The sequence below is a fragment of the Lolium rigidum genome, chromosome 7, assembly GCF_022539505.1.
Source record: "Lolium rigidum isolate FL_2022 chromosome 7, APGP_CSIRO_Lrig_0.1, whole genome shotgun sequence".
In the NCBI taxonomy this organism is placed as follows: domain Eukaryota; kingdom Viridiplantae; phylum Streptophyta; class Magnoliopsida; order Poales; family Poaceae; genus Lolium; species Lolium rigidum.
Genome location: NC_061514.1, coordinates 295,784,886 through 295,812,047, shown reverse-complemented (window position 1 = coordinate 295,812,047; position 27,162 = coordinate 295,784,886). Strand labels below are relative to the sequence as shown.

At 43.3% G+C, this 27,162-nt stretch overlaps 4 protein-coding genes and 3 non-coding genes across 7 annotated transcripts; 1 reads left to right on the top strand and 6 right to left on the bottom strand.

Moving 5' to 3' along the window:
- Positions 1-413: 413 nt before the first annotated feature.
- Positions 414-2,886, bottom strand: LOC124676463. Its single transcript, XM_047212516.1, has 3 exons — positions 2,770-2,886; positions 2,596-2,661; positions 414-671 (listed from the first exon to the last, which is right to left on the bottom strand). The coding sequence occupies exons 1-3, from the start codon at positions 2,815-2,817 to the stop codon at positions 627-629; spliced, it is 159 nt and encodes a 52-aa protein (XP_047068472.1). The 5' UTR covers positions 2,818-2,886; the 3' UTR covers positions 414-626.
- A 509-nt stretch (positions 2,887-3,395) lies between these two features.
- On the bottom strand, positions 3,396-7,384 carry LOC124673018. The gene is made up of 5 exons (XM_047209155.1): positions 7,166-7,384; positions 6,959-7,061; positions 6,462-6,535; positions 5,737-6,357; positions 3,396-3,826 (listed from the first exon to the last, which is right to left on the bottom strand). Exons 1-5 carry the CDS (start codon positions 7,382-7,384, stop codon positions 3,683-3,685), a joined length of 1,161 nt encoding a protein of 386 aa, XP_047065111.1. The 3' UTR covers positions 3,396-3,682.
- Positions 4,488-4,594, bottom strand: LOC124679983. Its single transcript, XR_006995390.1, has one exon. It is a non-coding gene; the product is annotated as a small nucleolar RNA snoR103 (small nucleolar RNA).
- On the bottom strand, positions 4,663-4,769 carry LOC124679992. The gene has a single exon (XR_006995399.1). It is a non-coding gene; the product is annotated as a small nucleolar RNA snoR103 (small nucleolar RNA).
- On the bottom strand, positions 4,838-4,944 carry LOC124679976. The gene has a single exon (XR_006995384.1). It is a non-coding gene; the product is annotated as a small nucleolar RNA snoR103 (small nucleolar RNA).
- A 2,291-nt stretch (positions 7,385-9,675) lies between the features above and the next one.
- LOC124673017 (ent-kaurenoic acid oxidase 1-like) lies at positions 9,676-12,451 on the top strand. Its single transcript, XM_047209154.1, has 5 exons — positions 9,676-10,257; positions 10,397-10,795; positions 11,624-11,896; positions 12,005-12,123; positions 12,355-12,451. Exons 1-5 carry the CDS (start codon positions 9,676-9,678, stop codon positions 12,449-12,451), a joined length of 1,470 nt encoding a protein of 489 aa, XP_047065110.1.
- A 1,048-nt stretch (positions 12,452-13,499) lies between these two features.
- On the bottom strand, positions 13,500-17,974 carry LOC124673016. Its single transcript, XM_047209153.1, has 9 exons — positions 17,777-17,974; positions 17,599-17,674; positions 16,653-16,726; positions 15,931-16,557; positions 15,167-15,312; positions 13,994-14,119; positions 13,794-13,896; positions 13,644-13,652; positions 13,500-13,559 (listed from the first exon to the last, which is right to left on the bottom strand). The coding sequence occupies exons 1-9, from the start codon at positions 17,972-17,974 to the stop codon at positions 13,500-13,502; spliced, it is 1,419 nt and encodes a 472-aa protein (XP_047065109.1).
- Positions 17,975-27,162: the final 9,188 nt, after the last annotated feature.

Here is a 27,162-nt window from a genome sequence, read left to right as displayed (position 1 = left end):
CTCGACGCGCATTCTTGCAGCCGTTGCCGCAAAAATGGTGCGGTTTTGCTAATTCCAAATTAACTAGTTCTAAGTCAACTGAGAATGACTCATAGACCATAGGAATGCGTCATGAACTCATGATTCATGCTAGACATTAACTCTAACTAAGTTTTTTTTTTCAAATCAGATTTGATTTGTTGCAAGAAAACAATGACTCAGACCATCAAATTTCTTCATAATTCGTGGTAGTCATTGTACGCAATTTGGACTTATTCATGTTAGTCATGAGTCGCAACATGAATTGTAGCTAAAATTCAAACAACACACCTAAATGCTAATTAGCGAGTTGACTAGCCAGGCCCTACCTACCGCAGATAAAAGTAAACCCAGTGAGACAATCATGCAGGATTCCAGTTTCCAACACCACAACAAAAAGATTCGAATTTCTCTTCCTGATATCACTCATTCAGCCGAGCATATTATTATCAACACAAAACGAAACTACAAGACTTAACTCTCAACTTGGTTTGGGTTTTCAGACAATGGCCCACAAATCATAAACTGCATGTGCGTATGTAGGAGCAGTTACATTGCGAAATCTACGGGGTCATTCCAATTGGAGCTACCGCCTAGCATCCATGCCCTCAGTGGTGAGCAGCAGCAGCCTCCTCCTTGTGGGGTTTGGTCGCCTGGAGAGCAAGCAAATGTGAAACCAACAGTAAGAAACTACCAACAAGATAAATAGATTTAAGTACCAGATAGGTGTGTAGAATATATATAAGAGCATCTCCACTCGTCTTCCCGCAGAGCCCCCCACGGCCACTTTTTTTCATCCGGACGGCGAAAAACGGCCCAGTCAGGCCCCCGGTTCCTCGTTTTGATCCGGATTTGAGCCTATTTTCGTCCGGACTCCCCATGCCATCCCCGGCCCCCCGGGGAGCGCTCGGGGACTCCGGATGAAGCTAAACCAACCGCCCACGCCCACGTGTCTCCTCTTTCGTCCGGATTCCCCGAGCCGTCCTCTTTTTCCCCGAGAAACGCCGCTTGGGGAGCACACGACTGGAAATATACTGCCCCCCACGCCAAATCTTCCTCCAATCCGGACAAAAATTTCGCCGGATTTGGGCGTGGGGAGCGCCAACGAGTGGGGATGCTCTAAAGCAGGCATGAAAGATTATTATATGCTGAAATCGAAAATATGATGTTTCGGCATCCAATTCAGTAACACCTAACATTACAGAGAGATAAAACAATTTGACCAAGACAACCTTCATACAAGCAGGTTTTGTTAGTTGCTAATAAACAGAGGTAATTGCATGATCTAGAGAGTACTGATCTAATATCAATCGTCTGATCAAGATTTATGTAAAACTAGGAATCCTAAGATTCAGCAATGTGGAGCTAAACACATGTACAATCATAGCAGATCATCTCCTTATTTATGAAATAGAGTATCAGTTTGGTTTCCTTAAGTTAGTTAGATATTACAAGCAACGTATGAAATAAATTGCATTCTCAATCAATAAATTGTTCTCCACCAAGTGTTCCCAATCACAAGTTTTTGACTCGGAAAAGAGATTCAATCGATCTTCACATGTACTGGACAGGAGCTAATAAACAAAATACACAAATCTACTCCCACGAAGAGTAGATGCATGCATTACCGATAACAAGAAGTATCCAAGGATACACTTACAGAACTAGATTGCACAAATACTAGTGTATTAACATCATATGTCCTAGTTGAATGCGCAAACCAACAGGTTTTGTAAACATGCCAAGACACAAGCAGAAATCACAGAACATTGGCATGCATCACCAGCAGTTTAAAGCTGTGCCCCGCTAACTCACGATTTAGAGCACAAGAGCCAGATAAGGGCAGAACAAACCACTACAGCAACACCAGATTAAACATGACACCACACAAAATGAAACTACAGAGACTTAACTCCAACCAAGGAAATTTTTATCTCCACAAAATAAACCTACAGGTCTTGTACAAATGCCAAGACACGAACAGAATCCACAGACCAATGGCATGCATCCCAGCAATTTTGAGCTGTGTCCCAATAACTATCGCTTTAGACCATAATCGTCACATTACGGCAGAACAAACCACTACGGTAAGACACCACACAGGTACAACTTGAAGGAATAAAGCAACTGATATGTTGTTTAGAACTACTTAGTAATGTTTCATAATAATCATGTAAAAGGAACTAAATCAACAAAGCATGCCAATCTAGTTACAGGCAGATGAACAACTATCATCACGCCAGAGAAACAGTTGGCCCGAAATTGGTGTGACAGCAGAAGCGTTTATGTCGCTCTAGCAGGTAGTACGGTCTCATCGAGGCTAACATGAAACAAATCAACCACCCACATTATCGACGCTGCAGCTTAGCCAAAAGCTTTGGATAATTCCAGATTCCAATCCAACCCTAGAACCCCGTCTAGTCAAGAACTCTTAAGTCCAAACCCTATCGACAGAGCAGAGCAACAAGGGGACAACGACAACATCACACTACATCGTTGAAGCTACCACAGTTGATCGATCAGAAGCGTTACGGGAATAGGAAGCGCGGATGGGGAGATTGGGTGTGGCGTGGTTACCTTGAGGATGCCGAGCTTGACGGAGCCGTAGACGACGCCGACGCCGAGGGCCGACACCCTAGCGACCTGCAATCGACAGGTCAGAAAAGCGGGCCAGTCAGATCCGATCTACCGAGGTTCTACGGTCAGCGGATGAACCGAGAGATTCGGTCGGGCTGGTGCGTGGAGGCTTACGAGGGCGAGGGTGCTGACGCCGGAGTAGGGTCCCGGGACGAACGGCATGTCGGCGGCGGCGGGATCCGGGGGGGAAGAGGACGAGGTCTCGGTGGCGGAGGAGACGGAGGCGAGGGAGACGATGAGAATCGATGAAGAGGGTGGGCCGGGCCGGGCCTTATAATGGACCGCTGTGGAGGCGTGAGGAGGGCGGAGTGCTGCGGGCGGGCCCCGCGTGTCATTGACTGGGGAAAGTGGTCGGAGAGGGGTTTTCTTCTTGGAGCTCAAGAAAGCCATACGAGTTGGGGAACAACACGGACACAATCACACAAACAAGCAATTTTGTACAAGACCCGTCTACTAATACTCGTATTTTGGACAGAGGGGAAACCTGCTAGTAATGGCATATACGGCTCTCTCGGTTTTACAAAAGAATCAAGACCGCCGTAGGAGGTTCCTCAACAGGTTTCAGCATCCATCCAAAGCGGAAATAACACCAATTTTCTACGGACAAAACAAAAATTCACCCTGGCGAATGATAGGACAAATCTAACTGGCTACATAAAACAGTGCAAACTTTTTTGCAAAAACAAAAAAATGGACACATTCTCTACAATCATCAACAAAATAATGTCATACAACCAATCTGACACTAGCTGACTTAGCACAACTTACATTACATGGTTAATCAATATACACACACTGTCAGTCAATCAGCTCACCGGTTCGTCCGCAGGGCGGCTCCGCAAAATATGTTGCAAAAGGACCACTACTTCCAAAATAAAGGGCAAGAATAAATTACAGACACAGCCACCGCTTTCAGTGGGGATAAGCTTAACCTGATCACCTAAATTACCCCGTCGTTGCGGCGGGTGGTGTCTAACAGCAGCTGCACACACATGCATGTCAGTCAGGGTACCATCATCAGATCAGGCTACAGTGGAGGAGGGGGAGGAGGAGCTGGAGGGGTCTTCAGCTTTGGGACCTTGAAACTGGAGTGGAAGAGTACCTGCTGAAGCGCAGGCGACCCAGCAGGTTTCAGCTGCATCCTCGACGAGCAACGTCCGAGGGCCAGACCCTGCATGCAGCAATTGGCGTTCTGTCAGCACATGTTAGCTTCCTTGAACAAACTAAAAGCCCAAGAAGATCTTCAGCAATTAGAGAAAAGCAGAATGGTGATGACTCGGCACATGTTAGCTTCCTTGAACAAACTAAAACTATGTCTGCTAGAGGAGCCTAAACAGGTTTCATCCTTCATGACAATAACAAGAGAAGGACAACTCCCTAAATATCATTCAAAATAGCTAACTATAATGCAACTTCAGAAACAGGTTATGCAACTGAATCAAGCAAGAGGACACCTCCAAGGTGTAATTATCCTCAACCTACAATAGCTCAATGGCAAAATTTGTATGTGTTCCATAAGGGTTTCAACAGAACTATATATGAAAGGATCTTGACCATGATATAGTTAAAGCTTTGATTGTGATTGCCGAGATGTTCGGAAACAAAGGTTTCTCTATAGTCTCAAGAAAACTATCTGCATTAAAAACTTGCAGAACACTCGCCTAGTTTCCAACTTTCCATAACTTCACTATTCGTCCACATTTACAGCAAGATACAACTCATGCAGCCCCCACCAAGAATTACGGCATTATAATGCGAGGATGAAATACTGGTACCGAGAACGACATGCTGTCATCCTAGTATCCTACTCCTGGCATCCCAAGTGTATCTGTGAATCTGTGATGGTCCTTTATGAGCATCTACGGCTCACATGATGCTCATCTAAATTCCATCAACCTTACTATGTGTCCATATTTACAGCAGGCTGCAACTCATGTGCCTGCCAAGAATTAGGACATAGATGAGCAAAAAGTCTCAGTGACATGTCCTACTATTAGTCTCCCAAGTCTATCTGCGATGGTCCTTTATGAGCATCTACAACTCAAATGATGCTCATCTAAATTCCATAAACCTTATTATGTGTCCATATTTACAGCAGGGCGCAACTCATGCGGCCCACCAAGAATAAGGACACGGATGAGCAAGAAGTGTTGCAGTGACATGTCCTATTAGTCTCCCAAGTGTATATGTGATGGTCCTTTATGAGCATCTACGACTCACATGATGCTCACCTAAATTCCATCAACCTTATTCTTTGTCCATATTTACAGCAGGACGCAACTAATGCAGCCTACCAAGAATTAGGACATAGATGAGCAAAAAAGTTAGTGACATAAGATGAATATTGATTTGCTGTTCTACTCTTTGCAGGGTAGGTGTTGTTTTTACATAGAAATGCACAAACCAGCAGTACAAGGTTATAGATGGTAGTCAAGGAACATATTTGGCCACTTCTTAGTGTCCTTGAATGCATGTGTGCTAGCTGAAACAACCGTTCGCCAAATGCTCACCTAAAATCTATTAATTTTACTTTTTTCCATAATTATAGCAAGATAGAACTCATGCTGCTCTAATTAGACATTAGAGTTATTGATCAAAAATTGTTACACTACCGTAAGAAAATTACAAATTATACTATGTATGAAGAGCTGATTACAACTCATGCAGCATATGAATTAGGACACTGTAACTGATGAGAAAAGTTATGAAATGATAGTATGTCTCTTTTTGCATGTTAGGCTTGTTTATGCATATAGATGAACAAACTAGCGTTACAAGGTTACCCCATTAGATCGAAAGTGATAACCTGGTAGGTCAGAAGCATGTTTTCTCCAGTTTTGTCTTGTCGGTAAGAGTGTATATGCAATGGTCCTTTATGAGCCCCTACGACTCAAACAATACTCGCTTAACTTACATCAGCTTATGCAACTTGTGCAGCTTGCCAACAAGACATTACAATCAAATGCTGTTACAGCCATAGGAAAAGTAAACATTACTACTTCTATAATAGAAGCTTGCAGTCTAGGTTATCACTGGAGCATGTTACTACATGAATGATATACTTGGGCATGGACTACTTACATTTGATAAGGAAGACGCACACTGACGCTTCTGACTGGTCTCAGGTTGATCTTCTTCTACCATTTTCCTCCGAGCATTATTTTTGGATTTGCCGCGTTGAGAATGACCTTCGGACCTAGACTTTATATGTGTCCCACTGATATCCTGCTTTCGCTTTTGACTGGCCTGTAGGTGCCCACCCTTGACCTTCTGGATTTCTCCATCTTTCTCACTGGCCAAGGAGTGCAGTTTTTGTAGCTTATCCTCCAGAACCAGTATCACCTTTTTAGCACCATTAGCTTCTGCTTGTAATCTACCAATATCATCATCCTTCTTTTGGGCAGCCGCTTGCAGCTCTTCCACCTTCTGCTGAAGCCTTTGTGCTGCTTCAGTAGCCTGTGCTGCCTCTGTTGTCTTCTTCTTAAGGAGCGAGCCGTACTCCTTCTCCATCGTCTTGAACTGGTGCCACACAAAATCCTTTTGAGCAGCCAATGCAGAAACTTCCTTATTCTTCTCTGAGCTCAGGTTCTTGTATGCTATTTTTAACTCCCTTATCTCAGCTCTCCAATCTCGTCCACTGTGCTCATGTTCTCCAGTGTTCTCACTAAGCTCAGGAGAACTTTCAACTTCCTTCAGTTTTAACTAAAATTAAGAAGAAAAAAGAGCAGACACGGAACGATAGGTAATGAGATGGACAAGTTGTACTCCATGCTTGTGAGGACTAAGTGACGCAAATCGGTAAGTACCTTCAGTTTAGCATTTTCTTCAGCCAAAGCTACTGCACACGTTTTAAAATCTTCCAAGTCCTCATCTTGGTTTTCTACATTGAGCACAAAAGGCGATGATATCAGTGGACAGTAGCAACAAATCTTATCAATGCACAGGCAAGTGTGACAAATTTCACATCAGGCATTTCACATTGAACAGAAAGATGATGTATTTTCCACTGGTAGCAGCAAAGTAGCACTAGGAAAGTCACACTAACCCAAGCATCCTACAGTGACCACAAATAAAGATGGAGACATTTGGCAGAGGTAGTAGCCCTGAGAAACAAAAAACATCAATCCGCAGCGCACAAACCTCCAATCCCCAGCCCTGAGCCCAAACAGGCCAAAAAGATGCAAACTTTTGCACCTAGGGTCACCTCAATCCCATAAACGAACCCTCAGCTGTCGAATTCTTTCAGCAAATCGACGAAAGATCCCCACAAGAACAGGCGAGGGTGGGGAGGGCCTCTTCTTACCGGCGTGGATCTGGTAGCGCCGCAGCTTCCGGAACTTGGCCCCGAGAAGCAGCTCCAGCTTCGCCGCGTCGCACCTCCGCAGGCACGCCTCCGCCCTCCGCGTCTGTAGCGAAACCCTAGCCAGCGTCAGCCGCCGGCCGAGCGGGGAGCGGGGAGCGAAAGAAGAGCTTGCAAAGGAAGGGGGGGATCCCTTAGCCAGGACAGTACCTCGTTGAGGCGGCCCCGGAGGAGGCCGTGGCGGGCGAGCCAGAAGTCGTGCTGGACCCTGAGGAGCGCCTCGAGGCGGGACCGGTCGGCGAGCAGCGCCTCGACGTGCCGGTGGTTCTTGCGGAGGATGGCCACCATCCGGTCGTAGACGCGCAGCCACTCGGCTCGGCCGCCGCCCTCCGACGCCGGCGAGGCGGCGGCGGCGGCGGCGGCGGACATGGGGTCGGGGAGTGTGGGAGGGAGATGACCGTTTGGGTATTTCGGTCTTTACCGTTTCGATCTCGTGTGCGGCAAAATGAATTGGTGAGGAGCCTAGGCAGCAGGGGAGAACCAGGGAAAGAGACGGGAGGAAACAACCGTTGTTTTCCGGTTTTCATTTACCTTCAAATGTTTTTTTCAGCTGCTTTTATATTACCTTCGTTTCAAAATATAAATTTAATTAGTTTTTAAAATGATTAAATTTCTAAGCAGAGGTAGTATGTGCTTTAAAAGTTTGAATATATGAGATATGTTAAACTTGCTCTTAGGTCCTTTGCAGTCTGCTATCTTGAGTTCTCGGGTGGACCATAGGGGTGAGCATCCCTCTAAACTCGATGGTCAAGCGGATTTCATTCCCTCATGAGTGTGTATCCCCCACCCATAAATGGGAGGCCGGGGAAAAGGAGGGAACCCTCCGGGATGGGCTGCAACCAAACAAGCCCTAACGGGTGTGTATCCCTCACTGGTGCTTGTCTCCTTCTCGGCTTGCCACCATCGCCATATTCCGCTCAGTTGCCTCCCATGTCATGGCCATATTCAGCTCAGTTGCTTCCCGCCTTATATCGTGATCGGTCATGTCAACGTTGACTTCTATGTCTCCTCAAGTGATGTAACAAATTGTGTGTATACTCCAAGTCACTAGCTATCTATTTAACATGCAACCAGCTCGAGACAAAGGCATGTGCTTCATAGAAAACTTACAGAAGAGACTAATGGCAGGCGCGGGGTGCTAGAGGGGACGCGGGAGAGGAGCCTCTCCGGCGAGACCACGACAGTGTCCAAAGATGAGTGGGATGCGTGGAATTAGTCGACGACGGGACGAAGGAAGAAAAAGTGAAGAAGGGGATCGCCAACGTGCAGTGCTCGGCTAGCCCGTCAAGGTGGCTGCGGGGTCGCCGCATGTGGAGGGTTGGCAGCGAAGTTGCTTCCAACTTGCAAACCGCACCCCTACCGGCAGTGGAAACAGAGCCTCTCAGCGCCTTTCTCAAGTCGGTACACCTCACCGTTGTCCTAACTAGGTACCTTGGTGGTTGGGCCACCTGGAGTGCTAATCTTCGGGCGGTGCCTGGATCCTACGACATCCTAAAGGGGTGGTCAACTCAACCAGTAAGTGCAATTGCGTTTTCATGTTTTAGGTTCTTTTTTGGCCTACTTTTTGACGGATTATTTAAATTTGTAGCCGCAAACAACAACGGCGAACGGTCAACGGAAAAAAGGTTGTGAGTTGCACTGCAGTTGTAGCGCATTTTTTCTATACAATTTGTTTCTATTCGCGAGCATGCACCATGTAACATCAATTCTCTGTTTTTCATGGCAATATATAAGATTTTATACGGCACAACTTGTGTAGGATCTTGTTTTAGAAAGGATCTACGGGATCTATTCTTTTGAAAGCGAAAAATATGTTCAAATATTCTCTTAATAATTGAAAACATACATCTGTGTTATATATGGGACACCAAAAAATTGTTGCTTCAAATTCGGCCTACATTTAGAGAGCCCAAAAGGATATATATTTGAGAGTGAATAGTGTGAAATACTATTCGCAAGAATTTATCTTTCTGTTTCTCTAAATGTAGATTGAGTTTTGAGATGATTTTTTTTTTTTTTTTGTAGATGTACGTCGATGAAGAGATCCTATAGAAGCATAGGCGGACCTAGCATCCCTCCAGCCCGGGCGGCCGCCCAGGCTTCCGGCCGACCGACAGGCTTATTTTCGTCCCTATTTTACATGTATTTGATACAAAATTAGCACACTAAGCCTATTTGCCCAGGCTTCAAAAAATTTCTGGGTCCGCTTATGTATAGAAGTCTCCACATATTTTATATATGGTATCCGGCAGCTGGAACAATGAAGCGAACTAACGATCTAGGCAGTGTTGCCAAAATCCAAACACTACACTAGATAAGTGTTAGTATATGGAGTACAAACTAGAGTGACGCATCCACAGTTATAATTACAGTTAACATCATCACATTGGTTTTGACGGGAACATAGCGTCGTTTCGCGGGCTATAGTTTTTTTTTTCTTTTGGTTGCTCATGCATGTGACACATGTGGTTCCGTCGGCTATAGCTAATTTCTCTAGCCACCAGCTATACATCTGTTCCAGCTATATATTTGTTCCCATATGGCTGCACACACCAGCGGATCGGCCACTCGGAATCCACAATCGTTTATATATACACTCCTGCGCACACTCAGAATCATTCAAGATCATCTATCCATCATATAAAAAAAAGAGATCATCGATGGTGGTCTCGTGGGCATATCTGCTGGGTGCCGTCCCGCTGCTCTGCCTGGCCTTCTGGCACGCGGCGGACGCGTGGTACCGCGCCGCCTTCTTCCTCAAGCACGGCAGCAACAAGGACAGCAATGGTGTCCGCCGTCGCCTCCCGCCGGGGCACATGGGCCTGCCCTTCCTCGGCGAGACGATCTCCCTGCTCTGGTACTTCAAGCGCCTGCGCCGCCCCGACGAGTTCATCCGCGCCAAGAGGCGCGCGTACGGCGGCGAGGAGATAGGAATGTACCGGACGCACCTGTTCGGTTCCCCCACCGTGGTCGTCTGTGCACCGGCGGCCAACAAATTCGTGTTTCAGGCCGGGGGAGACACCTTCGGCGTCCGGTGGCCTGTGCCCGAGCTGGTGGGGCTCAAGGCCATAGGGATCGTCGAGGGCGGCCACCACACCAGGCTGAGAGGAGTCATCGTCGGCGCCATCAACCGGCCTAGCTCGCTCCGGACAATCGCCGCCGTAGTGCAGCCGAGTATCGTGGCGGCGTTCAACTCTTGGGCCGGCATGGGCACTATCGTCGCCTCCGACGAGGCCAAAAAAGTAAGTGAATTAATGAAGTACTACTACGTACATTACATTATTCAATTAAATTAATATATACGGCACTACCGTAATACTAATATGTTTACCTAGAAATAGTTTTCTCGGTCAATTAAATTAATGAAGGTACATTATTCAGGTGGTGTTCACCAGCATTTGCAAGATGTTTGTAAGCATGGAGCCGTCGCCTCTAACACATAAGATCAACCAGTGGTTCACCGGCTTGCTCGCGGGCCTGAGGGCATTGCCGGTAGATTTTCCAGGGACGGCGGTCCACGAGGCTCTCAAGTGCCGCCGGAAGCTGAATACCGTGTTTCGGGAGGAGATAGAGGCGAGGAAATGTATGGGCAAAAAGTATGACGATGTGATGAGCGGGTTTATGGAAACAGAGGACGAGCAAGGGATGAAGTTGAGCGATGATGAAGTGGTGGACAACATCTTGTCTGCCATTGTTGCTGGCTACGAGTCCACTGCCACCGCAATCATGTGGGCCATGTACCACCTTGCCAAATCCCCCGACGCCCTTGCCAAACTCCGGGTAAGCCACATCCATATCTTGACTATCCCATATAGTGGTCTGACTATGTAGGCCAAGCAATCTCCTACACATCAACCAATAATGTTCACATAACTCTTCTCTAGAAACAACGCTCACAGCATAGCTTTCCACACACATACATCGACTACTAAAGACTAGATTCACCCGAGTTTGAAAGTTGATAAAGTTCTATTCAAAAAAAATGACAAAGTCACTACATACATGTAGCAATCGACAAGAATGTATTTTCATACTAAAATAGTACTCCCTCCGGTTCATATTAATGGACTTTGCTTTGTCTAGATTCATATGAATCTAGTTAAGTTTTGAATTAGATGCATATGTATCTAGATAAAGTTGAGTCGTTTAATATGAACCGGAGGGAGTAGTATTAGTCTCTAATGCGGCATTACTTTGATACGTTGGAATGTAGATACGACCACTCTCCTAACCATCCAACCACATAGTATGGTTCATACTACCTCCTTGTCTCAAACCCACAATAGTGGCACATCCAATGGGATGGCGGCCGGCAGCCCACATAATATGGTTCATACTACCCCTGCGAAAAAACCACTTGTTCCTCCTGCTGAACTTTTTCTCCAAAGAAAGCTAGCCTATTAACACCTCATAGACATCATCATACATAAATGAACATTAGTAAGGCATTTTCTAACCAAGATTAGCTTAAAACCTTAATATTAATGACCCGGAAAGGTACCAAATCGTTTTCTACACTACATTTTCCATACCTTTCCAACCATAGATGCTTTTAAGATATTGTAGCGCAAGGAGATGTCCCGACTAAGCAAAATTTCATGTCGATAGGAGGAGAATGTGGCAATGAGCAAAGCGAAAGGTGGCTCGTATTTTATTACGCACGACGACATCCCAAAGATGAAGTACACGGCGAAGGTAGTGGAGGAGACGATCCGCATGGCCAATATCGCGTCAATGATGCCTCGCGTGGCGAAGATGGATGTGGAGTACGGCGGATACACCATACCAAAGGGGTGGCAGGTGATGGTGATGGTGAGGTCGCTCCACACGGACCCGAGCTACTACCCAGATCCACTTACCTTCAACCCTGATAGATGGAGTGTAAGTAGAATAAATAGAGTTTCTTAATGCTCTTTTCTATCTAATTGTTAAAGTTTGGCATTAATTAGCTAATGAGGATTGACGAAGAATTGATAATGAACAATGCAGGAACCAGCCAAGCCAGGGACGTACCAGGTGTTTGGAGGCGGGTACAGGATCTGCCCCGGCAATATGCTCGCCAAGCTGCAGCTCACCATCATGCTCCATCACCTCTCAATCGGCTACGAGTGAGTACTAGCTAGATAATATTAATTCAGATACCCAGCTATAAGAGTTTATCTAATCGCCAATATGGTTTTACTATACAAGTAGTACTCCCCTCTGCCCAAACGCAGCTTAGTACTGTAGTATACGGATGCGTCAATTAATTTGATCTAGAGGAAGTAGATTTTTTTTTTTTTGCTCAATTGTATTGTCTGTTTGGAATTAATGTGGCTTTCATTCGTTATGAATTCCAGATGGGAGTTGCTGAATCCTAACGCTGAAACTAATTACCTTCCGCACCCAAAGCCAGTGGACGGTGCAGCCATGGCCTTCCGTAGGCTTGCTACATAATGAGAAGAGTACAACTGTTTGATTACCGCCACCATTCTATAGCTACATATATATGGCTAACTCATGTCTACATGGAGTATGTTAATTTGGATGTAATCATGATCATATATCAGATCAGCAGCTAGTTAGCCTATCATTTCGACTTGCTCATATTCTCTATGTAATCCAATTTCATTTTTTTCGATAAAGGGAATATATTAATATCAAGAAGATACCAATTACATCCAGCCTCTGCAACAACGCACCGCCCTAATGGCACTACGGATGCACACAGCCAAAAACAAGAAAAGAAAACTAAAAAACAAAAGTCCCGCTACAGTATCTCGGGCCTAACAACAGCAATACATCCACCGCCAAGACAACACCTGAATTACAGACTCTCCAAAAATGACGCCTCCAAGAAAATTTCGCTTGGGAGACAACACCTGTAATCCAATTTCATGAGCTTGATGCTTTTTGTAGAAGAAAACTTCGGATGGTGCTTTTTTTTGTTGGAGAAGAAAATTTCGCATCAAGAAAACTCGGGCTGACTTTCTTAGATAGCATTTAATTTGAATCTACAGCCAAACTACAATGCCCGGAATCTGCAGCCACCAACTGAGCAACTATATATAAAATATTGTTAGACAACATTATCTGAAGACCGCTTCTGCGGCTGAGCAAGTCTCTGACGAGCTGCCTAGTCTAGCGCACGTTGTGCATGCCTCCTCTTTAGCACGATCCTAACGGAATTCAGTTTAGCTTACCCCACGAGGATGAATACTATGCATCGAGTTCAACCTGAATATCAAAGCTTTCATATATGTTGCCGAATCAAAACGAAGAATCTACATTATAAAAAAAACTATGCATCAGTTCTTCAAGGTTCTTACATACATGGTCAAACGTAAGTCCATGTTAGCACTGACGTGAAACAACAGTTTGGGAGGAGCTTGTGAACTTCAATTTACTGACAAAATGGAACCACATACTAAGTGCAGTGCTACACAACTACACATAAACTGGAGCCTCGGACCAAACCATTTGCCTAGATAAACTTCTCTCTTGCTTACTTCATGTCCTCCTCATCAGTGCCCAGCCACCAACACTTCAAAAGCACCCTGAAGTTCTGTTAATGCAGTAAAAAACAGGCACTGTCTCAACAGATATTATACTATATGCTAATTCTTCTGACTTCTAGAAACAAATTCACCAGACGAACCTGACAGAACAAAAGACAAAAAGGCGGCAACCAAAGTATGAGCGGTGTGCTGAAACAAGCAACAGTTAATTGGCCTTTGTTGCCGTTTTACCCTTGAAGTCAATGTACTCCCTAACACTTAGTGTTGGTACTGCCTAATACTTGTGTTGGAGAATAAGTAAAACAACTCTTGAATCCACGGATGAGTTCGGGGTGCCCATCGAGCAGGACCGCCACGGCGCTGATAAAGGCGTTGACACCGATCCTGCAAAAGAAAGTAAGAGGATCGAACTGAAGTTTTCACGGTGTTAAAATCCAAAATAAAAAGAATTTGTAGATGCAGGTGCTCGTGCATCACAGACTTCCTGCTAACGAATTCGCTCTGGATCACCAGGAACTCCTTGTGCTTCTCGGGTTTGTCCGTGAAACTATCTTTCACGCTGCGGAGGTACAGGAGTGCATTGTAAATCGCCAGCTTGTCCGGAGACCTTCAGGGCAACAGGATCAAACGGAACACCATCAGAATACAGAATTGCGCAAAAACCAAGAATCACAGCCAAGATGTATCAGTTTGCTTGTAAGGGCATTAAGATCAAATTAGTGATGCTGCTTCAGGAAGTACATGGCGTTTCCATGAGAAAACCAGAACAGCAAAATTGCAGAAAGAACAACTATGATTGTAATAATTTTTCTTAAGTGCTTTCTTGTATTCATAAACATTCAATCATTTTACTGTATCAGCTTGCTTAATTTCTGCTACAACTTAAGAGATTCTCATCTCTATCGAAATATTGATATGATCCTCCGGGAAATATTTATGCATTACTTTCTGCAAAAAGATCAGAATATATGTTTATCACATGATGTCCTAAAATGAATGCTCGCTACTTTCCCCATTTGTAAAACATGGTAACTGTGACCTGTCACTTAGATTTGCTAATGTTTACTGATTGGCATATATTCCTGCTCATGGTACAAGTGGGTCTGATTCTCCTCTGTGTTTGTGAGTTCCATTTCAGTAGGTTACTAGGTTGGGATGACAGCAATCAAGTGCATCCTAGGTAGTGCTATTTTCTCAGTAGTACTCAAGTTTTCATGAATTGCAATTTGCAAACTAACTGTCATAAACACTTGTATACTGATTATTTTCATAATAAAATTTGCCCATTCACACCAAACTGGACTAATTTTTTGCATACTTTTCATACATCTCATGTTTCGGTCAGTTATGAAGGAAGAATGGCTGGCAGAGTAGCACCTGCTTTTGCAACTGCCCATACTCACCACCTACGCGAATGAACATGACTACAAGGGTCTAACGCATATCTTAAAGGGTAAAATGTTTCCAAGAGCTTAAGTTGTTTTGTGCAGCAAGTAATTAAGGGCATGTATGCGTAGATGTCAGGTAGTGCTGATGTATTTGATATCAACTTTGATGTGGTGTTAAGACATTAAAAAAGTTGCAAGGATATAAAGAAAGACTAAGTCTACAAACCATTCAAAAATATACTCATCTAACTCATGAGTGTATTTACCGTTTGCTTTCAGTGTGCCCCTTTCCGTCGGCTTTGGCCTTATTGTCCCCTTGCTCCACCCCCTTTTTTCCTGATACCATCTTCTTCTTAAGAGGCTCTAAAACTTTCCTATGTGTTTCCTCATCATTTCCATTCTGGCCATCATTCTATTAGCAAAATAGCAATTAGTAAATTTACATGGCCAGTGAAATCAAAACCAATGCTAGACCAATAAAATAGCAACCCAAAAGGAAGCTTTTCAGCAAATGAGAGACAGAAATATAGACAAATGGGGAAAAAATCATGATGAGCACAAGTTTCAGAGATAAAATCCTTGATATCTCTAAAAAAGCCTTCGACATAGTGTTTTAATGCCTCTCATTGATATCATTCAATCAATATTGAGTTGTTGACCAATCTCCGGTTTTAAAAAACATACCCTACACCCTAGTCAATTTAGCACTCGCTCCACAAGTGCATTCCTAATGGCCCTATAGATATCAAATATCATAAAAAAATCCAATTCCTTAATTTATTATAAGTCCATGTTTCCAGCAAGACATCTCATGCATGTATCTTATCATAGATTTGGATCGTTGTACATCTCGAGCACAAAATGGAGTTGTACTCAGGAAAACCCTGATCCGTGGCGAGCAACTAACTTGCAGGCTGTGACTTTGGATAAGCAAAACATTTTGACTTATGGCAAGGCATGGCTCACACAATTATAACAAGGTCTGGTATGAGCCATTCAAAAACTTGGAATTCGGAAATGAAATACTTACACTAGATAAGAAAGTGGCACACTTGCGCTTCTGGCTAGCCTCAGGTTGCCCATCTTCTGTTAGCATTTGCTTAGAAGAATAATTTCTTGTTTCCACCACTAAAGCAGGACCTTCAGAACAGCCTTTTTTGGGTGTTCCACTCGTATCTTTCTTGTGTTTTTTACTTGCCTCAGGTTGCCGATCCTTGCATTTCTCAATTTCTTTGTCTATCTTCTTGGGAGTAGAGTCCATTTTTTGTAGCTTACTTTCAGGTACCAATTTCCTTTTGGCCTCAGCTGCTTTCACTCGTGCTCGCAATTTGCGAATCTCCTCATCCTTCTTTTGGGACGCCAGTTGCAACTGTTCTACATTCTTCTGAAGCTCTAGCGCTGCCTCACTATCTCGTGTAGACTTATTGTTCATGTAGCTACGTAAATCAGCATAGTCCCGCTCCAGTGTCTTAAACTGGTCCCTGACAAAATCCCTTTCTGCAGTTATTTCAGCAACTTTCTTATCCTTCTCTGAGCAAAGGGCTTCATAAGCTTGCTTCAATTTTTGTAGCTCTGCTTTTAAATCTTCTGTTATGCGCTCGTGGTCTGCAGGATTTTGACTATGATCTGCACCAGCGTCAACTTCCTTCACTTTTATCTATCATTACAAGAAGCAAGGAAGGCCACAAAACCATGAGTAAAGAAACTAACGAGATGCACAAGCTGAGCTGCAACTTATGTTTCTGTACGCACCTGAAATTCTGCGTTTTCTGCAGCGAAAACATCTACAAAAGTTGCTAAGTCCTCCAAGTCACTCTGTTGGAGTTCTACAATGGATGGAGCAAACAAACGCTATCAGTAGCAACATAAATTCAGAAGACTTGATGATCTTTAAAAAAAAAAGAATCTACATTCCATAAAAAAATAAAAAGGGAAATCTAATCAGTCATATAACTAGTTATTAATTGGTTAATTCATTAGTTATAAGGTTTCATTTGGCTGCCTGTTCTATGCCTAGGTATCCACGGTAGCAACAAAAAATCATTTACACTGGGCGATCTGTTTGAAAAAATTATCTACATTCCACAAAAATAAATAGGGAATCTAATCAGTGATATAACTAGTTGTTCTTTTTTTTTCCAAAGATGTAATATAACTAGTTGTTACTTGATAGTTACAAGTTTCATTGGCTGTCTGCAGCACGCTTAGGGCTCCACAGAAGCTTGTGGCTGCCACTGAATAACTAAGATCACACAATTACCAAAGGATCATTTAAAAAAAACTAGAGTGGAGCAGAGTGGAAAGTAACATGCAGCACAACTCAATACCTTAAGTCCTTAATCAACCAAAACTGTCACATGAGGACATAAACCTCCAAACATTTCCTACGCAGTAGCTTGTGTCCCAAATCCCCTCCCATCAAATTCGGTGATAAAAAAAAAGAGTTAAGTGGCTCCTAAATCTGCAGATATAAGCACTGAGCTCCGCACACAAAGATAAAACTTATGTCCCAACATAAAATTAGTTGATGGATGAATCCCAAGATTGTTTAGAAATGTCAATCGGCTGACTAATGCGGAGTAATTGACTATCCCAGATGCTGCTAGCAGGAATCCAAAATCGAAATACAAGATCGAGGTGTAACAGGCTGACAGCGTGTAGCAGAGTAGCAGCTAGCTGCGGGAATTGGTTATCTTACCGGCGAACCTCTGATCATCCCCGGAGGGCTGCAGGTGGATGTAGGCCGCCTCCCAACTCCTAACGCTCTCCTCCGCCTGCCGTTGCCGTTAACCAGCATACATACATGAGGAACCCAGAGAGAGAGAGCGAAACCCTAGGAGACAGAAGGGGAGGCGAGCGCGCTGACGGGTCGTCACCTGGAGGAGGCGATGCTGGAGGAGTGCGTCGCGGGCCTCCCAGAACTCGTGCTGGAGCGCGTTGACGACCTCCAGCCGCGCGCGGGCGGCGGCGAGCGCCTCCACCTGCGGCAGAATCGCCACGACCCGGCCGTACAGACGCAGCCAGTCGTCCTCCCCGTTTGGCGCCGCGGTGCCGCCGCCGCCGTCGACGGCCATGGAATTGGACGGGAGAGTGGTAGAGAGGTTGGGAGATGGCATTGGTCGGCCGGAGGCGGGGCTGCGACCTGCGAGAGGGTGAGGCGAGGCGGCCGAGCGGTGAAGTGCCACACTCCACTCTACTCCACAGTGCTTGGGACGGTTGGAACAGAGTGTCGTCCGTCTGTCAGCGTGCCCACTTCTTCTTCCTGGCGAGGCGAGGTCCCATTTATTACCAACTATGCAAGGAGGATCAGCAAGGAGATCAGCAAGACTTGTACCCCTTTTTAAGCTTGCTGTCCTTGTGCTTTTTGTTCAGTGGAGTAAATCAATAGCTAGCTACAGTACTCCCATATGAGTAACTGCAATTTGCTCATATGTCAATCTAGTACATCTGAACCAACACGTATACAACTTTTTCTTCTAAAAAATGGACAGATATAGTACATCTATTTCTCTTCCTCATATGTCAAGGCGAAATACATATCGGAACGATGAATCATATAACGCCTAAGTTGTGGGTGGGCTTCATCCGTAGACTATGCTGCCACCCATGTAGGGAAAAAGTATCTCTCGCCGTAGCCTCCAATCGTGTACAGACCTCCGTAAATAGGTCTCGGTTCTCCATGCGCTGAAGAGGTAACCATGAACGAAGAATCCCTGTACATCTGTAGATGACCTGCAACAAGGAGAAGTTTTTGTCATTAAAAATCTTGTCATTTCTACTCAGCCAAAGCGCCCAGATAACTGCTAGCGCCCCCACCCTAAGAAGCAACTTGAACCTTGAATCTATTCCATGAAGCCAATTACCGAAGACATTGGCTACACTAGTGGGAGGATACAAGGTAGACGCTACTTGGATGACAGACCAAATAGATCTCGCAAGCGGCACCGGAAGAAGAGGTGTTTAATAGTTTCATCATGATGACAAAAAACACATCTAGTACTTCCGTGCCAATTCCGCTTAACAAGATTGTCTTTGGTGAGGATGACTCCTCGACGAAGATACCATCCAAATATTTTTATTTTTAATGGTATCTTCATCTTCCAAATTTTCTTATTGTTATCAACCGGTAGATCAGAATGAAGTATGGCGCTATATAAAGATTTTACCGAGAAGGAGCCATCTACATGCAAATTCCACCTAAATTCATCTGGTTCAGGCGACAGGTTAACATCCCCCAACCTCTGAATTAAAGCATTCCATGCCAGTAGCCTTTGTCCTAGCAAAACTCGTCGGAACGTCACATTCGGTGGAGAGGTAGCCTTTAATTGTTGGATCGATGCCTAAGGAATGTCACTGAGATGGGGTCGAGGCCAAATAAAACAAAAATTGTGTCACCTCACCTAAACGATGACCCCGAGGGAGACCTAAAATAATTAGCTAGTGGGACGACAAGCCTCTAAACCTATATCTTAATGATTCATCCCATCTAAATCCTATACACACCATAGACCCTCCAACGAAGTGTTCCCCAACTGACTCTTCTGGCGAATTCAACATACTCCTAAACAAGTTGTTGGATCTAGAGGAAATTGGCCACAAGAGTCCTCACAAAGATCATATCTGGTGCTCTTCAGGCTTCGTCGCCTAGATCCGGCATCTCACCTGCTTGGTCTCGTCACCCGGAGACACCCATGTGCTCATGTCCTTCTAAATGTCTTGGGTTACACATAAAGAGAGATCGTGCATATAGACATAACTCATAAAGAATTATCAAGACGGAAGTTATATATCCTATAGATGGTGTATCCATGCCTTTTCGAAATGTGAATTATAGTATTTTTTTCTTGTGGTTCACCACATGCTTGCTTCCTCTAAGCTCCAACCACTGCTGGCTCAAGATCCGTATACCCCAATGTGGTTGAGAGGAGGCAAAAAAAAAAGTCGGTTTGGTGTGTATTTGGCTATGAACGATAGGTTGTATATGTAGGTGTCTTTGATACCCACTAGAGTATGCAACCGAGCGCGAGGAATAACCAGCTCTATGTAGTATAAAAGGTGCAACAAAACTCACATATGAACATATTGTAGGTATTATAAGACTTTACATTGTCTCTTTGTTGTTCAAACACCTCGACCAGAAAATATCTAGACTCTAGAGATCAATCATGCAAACCAAATTTTAACCAGCTCTATGTAGTTCTTCATTAATGGGTACAAGGTACATGATGCAAGAGCTTAAACATGATCTATATGAGCACAAAAATTGCCAAGTATCAAATTATTCAAGACATTATACCAATTACCACATGCAGCATTTTCTGTTTCCAACCATACAACAATTAACGAAGCAGTTTCAACCTTCGCCATGAACATTAAGAATAAAGCTAAGAACACATGTGTTCATATGAACGAGCGGAGCGTGTCTCTCTCCCACACAAGCATGAATTTATTCGAGAGAATGAAAATAACAAAACGAAAATAAAAGCACACAGACGCTCCAAGTAAAGTACATAAGATGTGACCGAATAAAAATATAGTTTCAAGAGAAGAAACCTGATAATTTGTCGATGAAGAAGGGGATGCCTTAGATGCTTGAGTCTTCTTGAAATATGCAGGGATGAACCACGGGGGCATCCCCAAGCTTAGACTCTTCACTCTTCTTGATCATAGTATATCATCCTCCTCTCTTGACCCTTGAAAACTTCCTCCACACCAAACTCGAAACAAACTCATTAGAGGGTTACTGCATAATCAAAAATTCACATGTTCAGAGGGGACACAATCATTCTTAACACTTCTGGACATTGCACAAAGCTACTGGAAGGTAATGGAACAAAGAAATCCATCCAACACAGCGAAAGAGGCAATGCGAAATAAAAGGTAGAATCTGTCAAAACAGAACAGTCCGTAAAGACGAATTTTAAAGATGCACCAGACTTGCTCAGATGAAAATGCTCAAATTTAATGAAAGTTGCGTCCATATCTGAGGATCACTCACGTAAATTGGCAGATTTTTCTGAGTTACCTACAGAGAGGCATATTGAAATTCGTGACAGCAAGAAATCTATTTCTGCGCAGCAATCCAAATCTAGTATTGACTTTACTATCAAAGACTTTACTTGGCACAACAAATGCAATAAAATAAAGATAAGGAGAGGTTGTTATAGTAGTAACAACTTCCAAGACTCAAATATAAAACAAAATTGCTGTAGTAAAATAAACACATGGGTTATCTCCCAAGAAGTGCTTTCTTTATAGCCATTAAGATGGGCTCAGCAGTTTTAATGATGCACTCGCAAGAAATAAGAGTTGAAGCAAAAAAGAGCATCAAGAAGCAAATTCAAAACAAATTTAAGCCTAACCCACTTCCTATGGAAAGGAATCTTGTAAATAAACAAATTCATGAAGCATAATGCAACAAGCATAGAAAGATAAAACAAGTGTAACTTCAAAAATTTCAGCATATAGAGAGGTGTTTTAGTAACATGAAAACTTCTACAACCATATTTTCCTCTCTCATAATAATATCCAGTAGCATCATGAGCATACTCAACAATATAACTATCAAATGAAACATTCTTATCATGAGTCTCATGCATAAAATTATTACTACTCCCAACATAAGCATAGTCATTCTTATTAATTGTAGTGGGAGCAAATTCAACAAAGTAGCTATCATCAAATATAGGAGGCATATTGTAATCATAATTAAATTTATCCTCCATAGTAGGTGGCACCAAAAGACCACTATCATTATAATCATCATATATGGGAGGCATATCATAATCAACATAAACTTTCTCCTCAATACCCGGAAGGCTAAAGAGATCATTTTCATCAAAACCGACCTCCCCAAGCTTAGAACTTTCTATATCATTATCAACAATGGTGTTCAAAGCGTTCATACTAATATCATTGCTACTAGCATGCAAATAAGGTTCCATAGGTTTTTTAATTTTTGCATTAAACCATTCATGTCTTGACTCAGGAAATAGTACAAAAAGCTCACGAGATGTTTTCCATTATGCCTTACTAGTGTAAAACAAGAAACAAAAAGATGCAATTGCGGGATCTAAAGGAAATAGCTTCAAGCACACACACAACGGCAACGAGAAAAGTACTTAGTTACACGGGACCGGAGTATGAGTGCCTTTTACCTTTCCTCCCCGGCAACGGCGCCGAGAAAAGTGCTTGATGTCTACGGGTGCTTCTATTCTTGTAGACAGTGTTGGGCCTCCAAGAGCGAGAGGTTTGTAGAACGGCGACAAGTTTTCCTTAAGTGGATCACCCAAGGTTTATCGAACTCAGGGAGGAAGAGGTCAAAGATATCCCTCTCAAGCAACCCTGCAATCACGATACAAGAACACATGTGTTCATACGCAACAGCGGAGCGTGTCTCTCTCCCACACAAGCATGTATTTATTCAGAGAACTAAGATAACAAAACGAAAATAAAAGCACACAGACGCTCCAAGTAAAGTACATAAGATGTGACTGAATAAAAATATAGTTTCAAGAGAAGAAACCTGATAAGTTGTCGATGAAGAAGGGGATGCCTTGGGCGTCCCCAAGCTTAGATGCTTGAGTCCTCTTAAAATATGCAGGGATGAACCACGGGGGCATCCCCAAGCTTAGACTTTTCACTCTTCTTGATCATAGTATATCATCCTCCTCTCTTGACCCTTGAAAACTTCCTCCACACCAAACTCAAAACAAACTCATTAGAGGGTTAGTGCATAACCAAAAATTCACATGTTCAGAGGTGACATAATCATTCTTAACACTTCTGGACATTGCACAAAGCTACTGAACATTAATGGAATAAAGAAATCCATCCAACACAGCAAAAGAGGCAATGTGAAATAAAAGGCAGAATCTGTCAAAACAGAACAGTCCATAAAGAAGAATTTTATTGAGGCGCCAGACTTGCTCAAATGAAAATGCTCAAATTGAATGAAAGTTGCGTACATATCTGAGGATCACACACAAAAATTGGCAGATTTTTCTGAGTTACCTACAGAGAACTCTGCCCAAATTCGTGACAGACAGAAATCTGTTTCTGCGCAGTAATCCAAATCTAGTATCAACCTTTCTATCAAAGACTTTACTTGGCACAACAATGCAACAAAACTAAGATAAGAGAGGTTGCTACAGTAGTAACAACTTCAAAGACACAAATATAAAACAAATGTACTGTACCAAAATAAACACATGGGTTATCTCCCAAGAAGTTCTTTCTTTATAGCCATTAAGATGGGCTCAGCAGTTTTAATGATGCACTCGCAAGAAATAAGAGTTGAAGCAAAAGAGAGCATCAAGAAGCAAATTCAAAACACATTTAAGTCTAACCCACTTCCTATGAAAAGGAATCTTGTAAATAAACAAGTCATGTAGGCATAATGCAACAAGCATAGGAAAACTAGACAAGCGCAACTTCAAGATTTTCAGCATATAGAGAGGTGTTTTAGTAACATGAAAACTTCTACAACCATATTTTCCTCTCTCATAATAACTTTCAGTAGCATCATGAACAAACTCAACAATATAACTATCACATAAAGCATTCTTATCATGAGTCTCATGCATAAAATTATTACTACTCCCAACATAAGCATAATCAATTTTATTAGTTGTAGTGGGAGCAAATTCAACAAAGTAGCTATCATTATTATTCTCATCATCAAATATAGGAGGCGTAGTATCATCATAATAAACTTTATCCTCCATAGTAGGCGGAACCAAAAGACCACTATCATTATAATCATCATATATGGGAGGCATATCATAATCAACATAAACTTTCTCCTCAATACCCGGAGGACTAAAGAGATCATTTTCATCAAAACCGACCTCCCCAAGCTTAGAATTTTCCATAGCATTAGCAACAATGGTGTTCAAAGCATTCATATTAATAACATTCCCATTAGCATGCGAGATAAAGTTCCATGGGTTTTTTAATTCTCTCTTCAAACACATCATGTCCTAATTCAAGATAAAGTTCATAAAGATCTCTCATATTTTTGTTGTTTTCCATTATGCCTAACTAGTGAAAAATAAAAACAAGAAACAAAAAGATGCAATTGCAGGATCTAAAGAAAATAGCTTCGAGCACTCACACACCGGCAACAGTGCTAGGAAATAGCTTAGTAGTCGGAGGATGTGAATACCTTTTACCTTACCTCCCGAGCAACGGCGCCGGAAAAGTGCTTGATGTCTATCGGTGCTTCTATTCTTGTAGACGAGTGTTGGGCCTCCAAGAGCGAGAGGTTTGTAGAACGGCGAGCAAGTTTCCCTTAAGTGGATCACCCAAGGTTTATCGAACTCGGGGAGGAAGAGGACAAAAATATCCCTCTCAAGCAACCCCGCAATCACGATACAAGAAGTCTCTTGTGTCCCCAACACACCTAATACACTTGTCGGATGTATAGGTGCACTAGTTCGGCGAAGAGATAGTGAAATACAAGTAATATGGATGAATATGAGCAGTAGTAACGAGCGCCGGAAAAGTGCTTGCTGGTGTGCGAGATGATGGTAGTAATATTGCGGGAAGTAAAGATGCGGTAAAAACAGTAAACAAGCGATGATTGCAGTATTTGGAAACAAGGCCTAGTGATCATACTTTCACTAGTGGACACTCTCAACATTGATCACATAAATAAATAAGTTCTCTTCCTTTGTGCTACATATACTCTTGTTTGATAATGAACACCATTCGTTGTGCAGGGCTACAAGAGCACCTCAATGCCGGAGTTAACAAGCTCCACAACATTCGACATTCATATTTAAGTAACCTTTAGAGCATAATAGATCTTTGCAGTTTAAATCGAGTACTAACATAGCATGCACACTCGTCACCATCACACTACGAAGGGGGAATAAATCACATCAATACTATCATAGTAATAATTAACTCCATAACCTACAAGAGATTATGATCATAGCCTACGCCAAGTACTACACGATGCACACATTGTCACCATTACACCGTGAAGGAGGAATAGACTACTTTAATAACATCACAAGAGTAGCACATAGACTAATAGTGATACAAAACTCATATGAATCTCAATCATGTAAGGCAGCTCATGAGATCATTGTATTGAAGTACATAGGAGAGAGATTAACCACATAGCTACCGGTACAGCCCTTAGCCTCGATGGAGAACTACTCCCTCCTCATGGGAGACAGTAGCGGTGATGAAGATGGCGGTGGTGTTTGATACGTCTCCGACGTATCGATAATTTCTTATGTTCCATGCCACATTATTGATGTTATCTACATGTTTTATGCACACTTTATGTCATATTCGTGCATTTTCTGGAACTAACCTATTAACAAGATGCCGAAATGCCAGTTCCTGTTTTCTGCTGTTTTTGGTTTCAGAAATCCTAGTAACGAAATATTCTCGGAATCGGACGAAATCAACGCCCAAGTTCCTATTTTCACCGGAAGCATCCAGAACACCCGGGAAGGACCAGAGGGGGGGCACTGGGCCCCCGGACCATAGGCCGGCGCGGCCCAGGCCCCGGCCGCGCCGCCCTATGGTGTCGTCGCCCCTTCGACCCTCCTGCGCCGCCTCTTCGCCTATATAAAGCCCCCGGATCGAAAACCACGATACGATTGGCGAAAACCACGAAACCTTCCCGAGCCGCCGCCATCGCGACGCCAAGATCCGGGGACAGGAGTCTCTGTTCCGGCACGCTGCCGGGAGCGGGGAAGTGCCCCGGAAGGCTTCTCCATCGACACCGCTGCCATCTCCACCGCCATCTTCATCACCGCTGCTTGCTCCCATGAGGAGGGAGTAGTTCTCCATCGAGGCTCGGGGCTGTACCGGTAGCTATGTGGTTAATCTCTCTCCTATGTACCTCAATACAATGATCTCATGAGCTGCTTTACATGATTGAGATTCATATGAGTTTTGTATCACTACTATCCATGTGCTACTCTAGCAATGTTATTAAAGTAGTTTTATTCCTCCTGCACGTGTGTAAAGGTGACAGTGTGTGCACCGTGTTAGTACTTGGTTTATGCTATGATCATGATCTCTTGTAGATTATGAAGTTAATTATTGCTATGATGGTATTGATGTGATCTATTCCTCCTACATATGCATGAAGGTGACGAGTGTGCATGCTATGTTAGTACTTGGTTTAGTTGTATTGATCTATCTTACACTATAAGGTTACTAAAACATGAACATTATTGTGGAGCTTGTTAACTCCGGCATTGAGGGTTCGTGTAATCCTACGCAATGTGTTCATCATCCAACAAGAGTGTAGAGTATGCATTTATCTATTCTGTTATGTGATCAATGTTGAGAGTGTCCACTAGTGAAAGTGTAATCCCTAGGCCTTGTTCCTAAATATCTGCTATCGTTGCTTGTTTACTCGTTTTACTCGCGTTACTACTGCTCGCAATACTACCACCATCAACTACACGCCAGCCAAGCTATTTTCTCGGCACCGTTGCTACTCGCTCATATATATTCATACCACCTGTATTTCACTATCTCTTCGCCGAACTAGTGCACCTATTTGGTGTGTTGGGGACACAAGAGACTTCTTGCTTTGTGGTTGCAGGGTTGCATGAGAGGGATATCTTTGACCTCTTCCTCCCCGAGTTCGATAAACCTTGGGTGATCCACTTAAGGGAAAACTTGCTCGCTGTTCTACAAACCTCTCGCTCTTGGAGGCCCAACACCGTCTACGGGAAAGGAGGGGGAACGTAGACATCAAGCTATTTTCTCGGCGCCGTTGTCGGGAGGAAAGGTAAAAGGTACTCACACTCCGGATCTCGGCTACTAAGCTATTTCTCGGCGCCGTAAGTACTCGAAGCTATTTCCTTTAGATCCTGCAATTGCATCTTTTTATTTCTTGTTTACACTAGTTTGGCATAATGGACAACAATGAGCTTTTTACTCTATTTCCTGATTTAAGACATGGATGGTTTGATCCGAAAATTAAAAAACCCATGGAACATATTAGCATGAACACATTGAACACTATTGTTGCTAATGATATGGAAAATTCTAAGCTTGGGGAGGCTGGTTTTGATGAGCATGATCTTTTTAGTCCCCCAAGCATTGAGGAGGATATTTACTTTGATGATACTTTGCCTCCTATTTATGATGATTATAATGATAGTAGCCTTTTGGTACCACCTGTTATGGAGGATAAATTTGATTATGATTACAATATGCCTCCTATATTTGATGATGAGAATAATAATGATAGCTACTTTGTTGAATTTGCTCCCACTATTAC

Coding starts and splice junctions, on each gene's coding strand:
- LOC124676463 (XM_047212516.1), bottom strand. CDS start 2,817: ATGCCGTTCGTCCCGGGACCCTACTCCGGCGTCAGCACCCTCGCCCTC. Junction 2,662..2,769: donor GCGTCAGCACCCTCGCCCTC/GTAAGCCTCCAC, acceptor TGTCGATTGCAG/GTCGCTAGGGTGTCGGCCCT. Junction 672..2,595: donor TCAAGCTCGGCATCCTCAAG/GTAACCACGCCA, acceptor CTTGCTCTCCAG/GCGACCAAACCCCACAAGGA.
- LOC124673018 (XM_047209155.1), bottom strand. CDS start 7,384: ATGTCCGCCGCCGCCGCCGCCGCCGCCTCGCCGGCGTCGGAGGGCGGC. Junction 7,062..7,165: donor TCCGGGGCCGCCTCAACGAG/GTACTGTCCTGG, acceptor GTTTCGCTACAG/ACGCGGAGGGCGGAGGCGTG. Junction 6,358..6,461: donor AAGAAAATGCTAAACTGAAG/GTACTTACCGAT, acceptor TCTTAATTTTAG/TTAAAACTGAAGGAAGTTGA.
- LOC124673017 (XM_047209154.1), top strand. CDS start 9,676: ATGGTGGTCTCGTGGGCATATCTGCTGGGTGCCGTCCCGCTGCTCTGC. Junction 10,796..11,623: donor ACGCCCTTGCCAAACTCCGG/GTAAGCCACATC, acceptor TCATGTCGATAG/GAGGAGAATGTGGCAATGAG. Junction 12,124..12,354: donor CACCTCTCAATCGGCTACGA/GTGAGTACTAGC, acceptor TATGAATTCCAG/ATGGGAGTTGCTGAATCCTA.
- LOC124673016 (XM_047209153.1), bottom strand. CDS start 17,974: ATGGCCGTCGACGGCGGCGGCGGCACCGCGGCGCCAAACGGGGAGGAC. Junction 16,727..17,598: donor GGATGATCAGAGGTTCGCCG/GTAAGATAACCA, acceptor CATCCATTGTAG/AACTCCAACAGAGTGACTTG. Junction 13,897..13,993: donor AGCGAATTCGTTAGCAGGAA/GTCTGTGATGCA, acceptor TTTCTTTTGCAG/GATCGGTGTCAACGCCTTTA.